A 6,866-nucleotide genomic window follows, 5' to 3' on the forward strand; every position below is an offset into this window, starting at 1 on the left:
AGTAGATTAAGACAAACTTCAGCATGTTATGAAGGCTGTTAAAATAAAAAGGCCCATTTCTCATCCTTTTCACGAGAGAGATAATGCATCATATCACTTTATCATGCTGTTGTATGTAATGTGATGTGTGTGTGACTGTAGTGTGTAATGAGTTGTTAAGATGTAAAATTAGAGTAATATCAGTAGTTCAGCATTATACATACAGTCATAAAGAAGATTAAATAAATGTTTATGTTGGAGTACATCCAATGAGAAACAAGTAAAGAATCTTTTTCTGACCAATTTCTATTTGTTTCTATTTGTTGTTTTGTTTACTAAGATAAAGGGCCAGTTTTGCCTGTCCAAAAAGGATGTTAATTGAACACTAAAAACATCCTAGTACTTCCCTCAATAAGTGAAATGAGGGTAACAATCTACAAAAATAAGTAATGGTGAAAAAAAGAAAGAATGGATTGATGGATGGATGAATAAACACTCTTTCTTCTGTCTTTCTGTCTGTTCCTATCTGCCAAACAAATGGAGACACACGGTCACTCCTCTCATTGGATGTACTCCAACATAAACATTTATTTAATCTTTTCATTAATTGTTATTTCCTCTGACCGGATTCCTCCCACAAAAGCTAAGATCCCAAGACAGGCAATGTCATTATCAGACATGACACAGTGAAAACTTTTTAAAAAATTTATTATTTAACAGTGTAGAATAACACACACACAAATGACATATGATATATGTGAAAGTAAATAGTAAAGATTATAAGCTTAAGATCATAAAAACATGACCAAACCTTAATATAAAGGAAACAAGAAATCAGTATGTATTGTAAATTCAATAGAATATAACATTTCCAGATAGTTGGATCTTTTGACCTTTTGTCTGATTCATTTTCAGCAAACTTCTCTTTTTACAGCTCTGGCTGAGGACCCGCTGATTGCTTAACCTCAGAATTCATCATTAAACCACAAGTCATCTGCAGCTCTCTGTGAGAAATAAAAGCACCACACCCTCAAACTCTGTATCAGCAGGGGAGATGATTCAGAGTGACTGGAAACACCTTTTTCAGGTTTCTTACACAGTCACAAGTAATTTCTTTAAGCATAATCATTGAGCACTTTGCACTGATATCTGGTGGCTTTTATTTAACATATGACAAATGATTTGACAGACTTGCTGGAACTGTGAGCTTTTGCATTAACAACAGCATTTATATTCAGAGTTCTGGCACGCACACGTTATGCACATGTTTCGAGAAGTAAACGCATAAAGGAATGGATTCAGGCAGCTATGCACAAATGTCAGTGCTCTAACAATGTCCCAGCTGTCCTTACAGAACTTCAACAGGCCCTCATTTCCGAGTGAAACAGCTGCCACAGCAAGCACATTAATTGTATAATATGGAATCCATAGGACAAAAAAGACAACAACGATGCTGGTGATCAGTCGGGTTGTCTGTCGATTGTTGAAGAAAGCTGCCTGGTTCACCTTTCTGTGGAGGCGGATGTATGCAAATGCCACGACAGACAATGAACCAAATCCCATCAAGGACTCTGTCAGCAGCACAGCCATCTGCTGGGCGTTGGAAGAGTAGTGACCTTTACACTTAGTTATACAGTCCTTATCTTTGGTCAGCTGTCGAACCACTAAAACAGGGCTGGACAGGGTCATTGCAACGAGCCACAGCAGAATCAGCATCTTCCTCTTTACCACCTGATCCAGACACTGCTGCAGGTACACCACCTGCAGGCAGCGCTGGACACTCAGCACTGTGACTGTCAGCATGCTACCATGAATACTGCAGTACACCACATACGTAAGGATCTTGCAGGTCACCAGGCCGAGGGTCCAGCTGTAAAGTAAAGTATATATCCAGAGGGGCACGGTAAGCAGGCAGAGCAGGTCTGAAATGTTCAAATTCATCATCAGACACTGGCTCAGTCTGCACAGGTGCTGCCAGTTTGGTCTGAGGATGATCACGGCGATGTTTCCAGGAACTCCCAGCACGAAGCAGATGCACAGCATCACCACAGGAAGCAGGTTGCTGCTGTCCCAGGAGACAGGAGATGGATTCTGAAGAGTGGGGGAGTTGTTGTAAGTGTCGTTAGTGCAATTGAGTTGTTCCATCTTGCTGTCACTGAGCAGGCAATGGTGGTGTGCAGACAGAACACAGTGCTCCCCACTGATGTACTCAAAGAGGAACAAATAACAAACATACACAAATTTTTCATGCAAATGATCTGATATCCTGCACAAATGTTATGGTACATCATGGTTATTTTGTTTTATCTATCTATCTCTTCATTTGCCCATATTCTATGTCCCACAGAGGAAACAGATCACCTTTTCACCTCAGCACTTCTGTATAAATAAATGTTACATTTATAAAACCTGAGCACCAGTTTTGTACTGCGGCAGTTAAGACTCCACGTATTTGGATGACAGATTTGTCAAACTTGATGTCATAGTAAAAGCATTTTCAATAATCTCACCATGAGGTTCATTTCTGGAACTTTTGATCATAGCACAGTTAGCACAGTTGTAAATTGTAAATGTTCAAATTTCCAAGGATATGTCATTCATGTTGGAGATTCAAAGTTCATTCTCAACAACAACAGCTGACACAATAAAGACTTTTTGTGACTTTTGAGAAGCTCTGAACATGCTCTTTAAATTTGATCATCTCCAATCCCATGAAAACTCGGCAAACTCCATCTACTGATGAAGATCATGTGATCTCCAGAAAGAATTATTATCTAAGCTTTCATTAGTGTGTGTGTGTGTGTGTGTGTGTGTGTGTGTGTGTGTGTGTGTTAGAGCATCTAATCAAGGAGGAGTTCTTGCACTGAATGAAAGGCAGCAGCACTGAGCAGAGAGGTTAAAATACAGGTTCCTCAGATCTGCAGGACTTGAACTGTGTGTGTGTGTGTGTGTGTGTGTGTGTGTGTGTGTGTGTGTGTGTGTGTGTGTGGGTGGGTGGGTGTGTGTATGAATGTAAGTGTGTGTGTGTGTATGCGCACTTCAAACGCCACCTGTCCTAAATCTAAACTTACACTTTAGACCGCGAAAGCACCGGATAAACACGAACTCAAAGGCAACATTTTCTCTCTGTAAATAGCGTCACATCTAAATTAATTTATTTTTAGTTGAAGGCATCGCTGTCCTGTACTGCGCCTTTTTTCTCCACATAATAAAAATATTTGCGGAATCCGAGAGAAAAAAAAAATCTCTCCACGTGGCTCCACTTTTAAAATGTCATCAGATGCTTCATTCATGCACCTTCACAGGCTCCCCCCTCTGTCTGGTTGGTCATCACTGTGTTTATTCTGCATCAGAGTGGGATGTAGATCCCGCACACAGCTTCTCCTTGCGGTTTTTTTTTTTTTTTTTTTTTTTTTGAGCCCAGGAAATGATGGAGTCCAGTCTGCTGGAAGTCGTTTGGATGGAGTGTCTTTTTTATTAATGAGAAGGAGAGCGTATTCTGGAGGTTGTTGGGGTGTTTTGTGAATGTTTGCAGGTAGGAACGTCTTTTGACTTTGTATATTGTAGATATATTTGCCAAATGACACTTTATTATCAGTTTATGCACGGAATGACTATGCTTTTAAAATAAGATCACCCATTCTTCCTTCTTAATCTATATCTGTAAAATCTACGTTTTCTCAATGTATTCTTTTTTTAACCAATGTTGTATCTTAATTATCAGGAGTTGCAGACTTGGCTGATTTATTTTACATGGTGTAAGATCCTTTATATAGGCTAACAGAAAAATATCAGTCTCATAGTTATCTGACACGCTATTTTCTTGTTTGTGTTTTAAAAAAATGACATATAAACGATAACTTTACTTGCATTTGAACTATTTATTCAATCTCAGACACCTCAAGTCAATTTTAAATGTATATATCTAAGGGATAACTCAACGCTGCTCAGTGATTGTTTAGAAATTGGGCTTTTGCGCCCTCTGCTGGCCAGATAATCTATGGAAGCAACTTGAAAACTACTAATGGGAGTTCAGAGATCATGCACAGGGTTTCTCTCTCGTCATTTCTTGCCAGTCTTAATTGCCATTTCATTCCCACTTCACTATTTTAACCACTGATAATTTCTCTCTGTGTCTTTTATCTTATCAGTGGGATGGGCCTCAAACATCTCCTGTGTTTGCTGCTCTGTGCGGCTGCCCTGACAGTTTCAGGAGTTTTTGGTGAAGATGAGAGTGACGAGGCGTTCAGGTGGAGCAGTCAGAGCCTCCCGATGCTGCTGGACACAAACACCGAGCTTTTAAGCAAACCTTTGTTCAGAGGGCAGGAGGAGGATGAGGTGAGAGGGGGGAAGAAGACACTCTGTGGGATAGAGTGTCAAAGCGGCCTACCGCCTATAGACCAGGCTGAGCAAGAGAGGATTCTGGGATATGAGACCATGTATGAGAATGGCACACGCACACGTACAGAAATCACTTTGCTTGGCTTTAACAAGACATCTACGACTATGACTGCCCACGCTCAGTCACGTTCTCGCAGGAAACGGCAAATTTACGGAGCAGATGGCCGCTTTGTGATCTCCGACTCGCACTTCGTTGCCAACTACCCTTTCTCCACTGCAGTCCGCATCTCCACAGGCTGCTCTGGAATTCTAGTTTCCCCAAAACATGTGCTAACAGCAGCTCACTGCATCCATGATGGCAAAGACTACCTGGAGGGTGCCAGAAGGATCAGAGTAGGAGTGCTGCAACTCAAGTCCAAAGGAAGAAGATTGGGTAGAAGGAGAGGATTCCGGAAGAGGGTTGGGAGGAAAGGAGAGGGGGAGACAGGTGCGGAGCAGAATAGTATAGATGGAGTTGTAGTGAGAGGGAGAAAGAGAGGCAGGAAGCACAGAGGAAGAAAAGAGGACAATCAATTGGCAGGTGATGATGAAAACACAAATGAGTTAGAAAGAGGTAGAGGGAAGCGAAAAAAGGCCGGTCTCAACCGCACACGACGCAGTGCTGAACCCAAGAAGCAGACTGTCTTTCGTTGGTCATCAGTCAAACAAACCCACATCCCTCAAGGATGGATCCTCCCCACAAGCTCCACCAACTCTGTGGCCACCAACTCTGTGGCCACCGACTACGATTATGCTCTTCTGGAGCTGAGACGACCTGTCAATAAAAAGCACATGGAACTCGGAGTGGCACCCTCTACAACGCCCCTGGCCCGTATCCATCTCTCAGGCTATGACGCTGACAAAAGCCTGCTGGACGGGCGTGGAGACGAGAAGGTGGTCTACCGCTTTTGCTCAGTGGCAAAGGAGTCTGACGATTTGATGTACCAGCACTGTGACGCGCAGCCGGGCGCTACAGGCGCAGGTGTTTATGTTCGACTGAGACAGAAAGCGGGAGATGCAGGCAGGAGAGGGAAGTGGCAGCGGAGGGTGATAGGGGTGTACTCAGGCCATCAGTGGGTGGACGTGGAGGGGGGCGAGCAGAGGGACTTTAATGTTGCAGTGAGGATCACTCCTCCCAAATATGCGCAGATCTGCCACTGGATCCATGGAGATCCCAAGCGTTGTAAAGAGGTTTGAACTACAGAACAACACATATACAAAAGAAAATGATCTGTTGTCTCTTAGGAGGCTCAAAGATCAGAGCAGATATGTGTAAAACTTCTAAGAAACGGTCTTAAGTATCATAAATTTTGATTTATGAGTCAAAAAATTCTTGGTGCAAGTAGGACTTACAGTAGACGCTTTGTGTAAAGAAGCTGAAAGTAACTTTTAGTAAAGTAATTGTGAAAAGTGTAATTCCCACAGTAAGTGTAGACTGCAGTGACTCTTGAGGACTACAATTGTAATGCCCTTCCTCTAGCACTGAAACAGCCAATAGCACACCTCCAAAGGTGACATGTCATCATATTAGTCATCACAGCTTCATTGCCATCCTTAAGACTACACATCATTCATTCAATCTAACATTTTATACACTTCAGTATTTTGCAGCATACAAGACAAAAGCTTATGGAAGACGTTCAGTTATGACTATTTGGGACATTATTCATAAGAATCTTATATGAGTTCAAGAATGATATAGTAAACATTTTCAGTGATGCTCATCTATGGAGGTCATATAAAAAGTTTGTATATTATTTAAATACATGTTTAATTGACCTAGAAATAAAGCATTTCCTTCATAAGTTTATTGGCATGATTATGTATTCAGGAACAGTTTAATTTGTTATTTCTGTGTTTTGCTATTCATTGTCTTGGTATTCACTCCTTGTACTCACAGCTTAGCTAATATAGTAATTATTGCACTTTTTTGTGATTAATTTACAGTAAATGGGGGTAATATGAACATTAGGAAGAATCAGACTTATGAGTGAACATTTGATTGTATTCATGCTGGATCCATCATGTCATGAACTTTTTCATGTAATATAAGAGTGTGAGAATTAGGACAGGTGTATCTTTCATTAATTTATCATCATACATTTCCAGAATATGGTAAATTTGTAGCCTCTGCATCTGCAGCTCTGGAATAATTGGACAACAGAGATCAAGACTTTTTATTCTTAATTGTAAGAATTACAGCAACATTTTTGAATTTCAAGATTCAGTATTTATTTTACTTTGTTTATTTAGTATAAATAAAGTATTTAAGACCAACATTTTATCCTGAGCAGCTTTATACATACCGGCTCAGGAATGCTGATCTGAACCAGTCTATTTTGTCATTTACTGTTTGATTTAGAGACTGTAGGAAACCACAGGAAGCTCTAATTACATGTAAAAGATGCAAATCCATTGTCACCTCTTCTAGATACCACAGTGGTTTGTATGTCTCTGAAACACTTAAGTTATATGCATCTGTAAGTGTAATAATTATCTAAAGGAAA

At 40.7% G+C, this 6,866-nt stretch overlaps 2 protein-coding genes across 2 annotated transcripts; one reads left to right on the top strand and one right to left on the bottom strand.

The window, feature by feature from the left end:
* Window positions 1-814: 814 nt before the first annotated feature.
* On the bottom strand, window positions 815-2,451 carry LOC137169258 (leukotriene B4 receptor 1-like). Its single transcript, XM_067572335.1, has one exon. It carries the CDS (start codon window positions 2,122-2,124, stop codon window positions 1,195-1,197), a length of 930 nt encoding a protein of 309 aa, XP_067428436.1. The 5' UTR covers window positions 2,125-2,451; the 3' UTR covers window positions 815-1,194.
* A 758-nt stretch (window positions 2,452-3,209) lies between these two features.
* Window positions 3,210-6,845, top strand: LOC137168968 (inactive serine protease 35-like). Its single transcript, XM_067571877.1, has 2 exons — window positions 3,210-3,514; window positions 4,131-6,845. Exon 2 carries the CDS (start codon window positions 4,135-4,137, stop codon window positions 5,554-5,556), a length of 1,422 nt encoding a protein of 473 aa, XP_067427978.1. The 5' UTR covers window positions 3,210-3,514; window positions 4,131-4,134; the 3' UTR covers window positions 5,557-6,845.
* The last annotated feature ends 21 nt before the right edge of the window (window positions 6,846-6,866 follow it).

This window comes from Thunnus thynnus, chromosome 18 (assembly GCF_963924715.1).
Source record: "Thunnus thynnus chromosome 18, fThuThy2.1, whole genome shotgun sequence".
Lineage (NCBI taxonomy): Eukaryota > Metazoa > Chordata > Actinopteri > Scombriformes > Scombridae > Thunnus > Thunnus thynnus.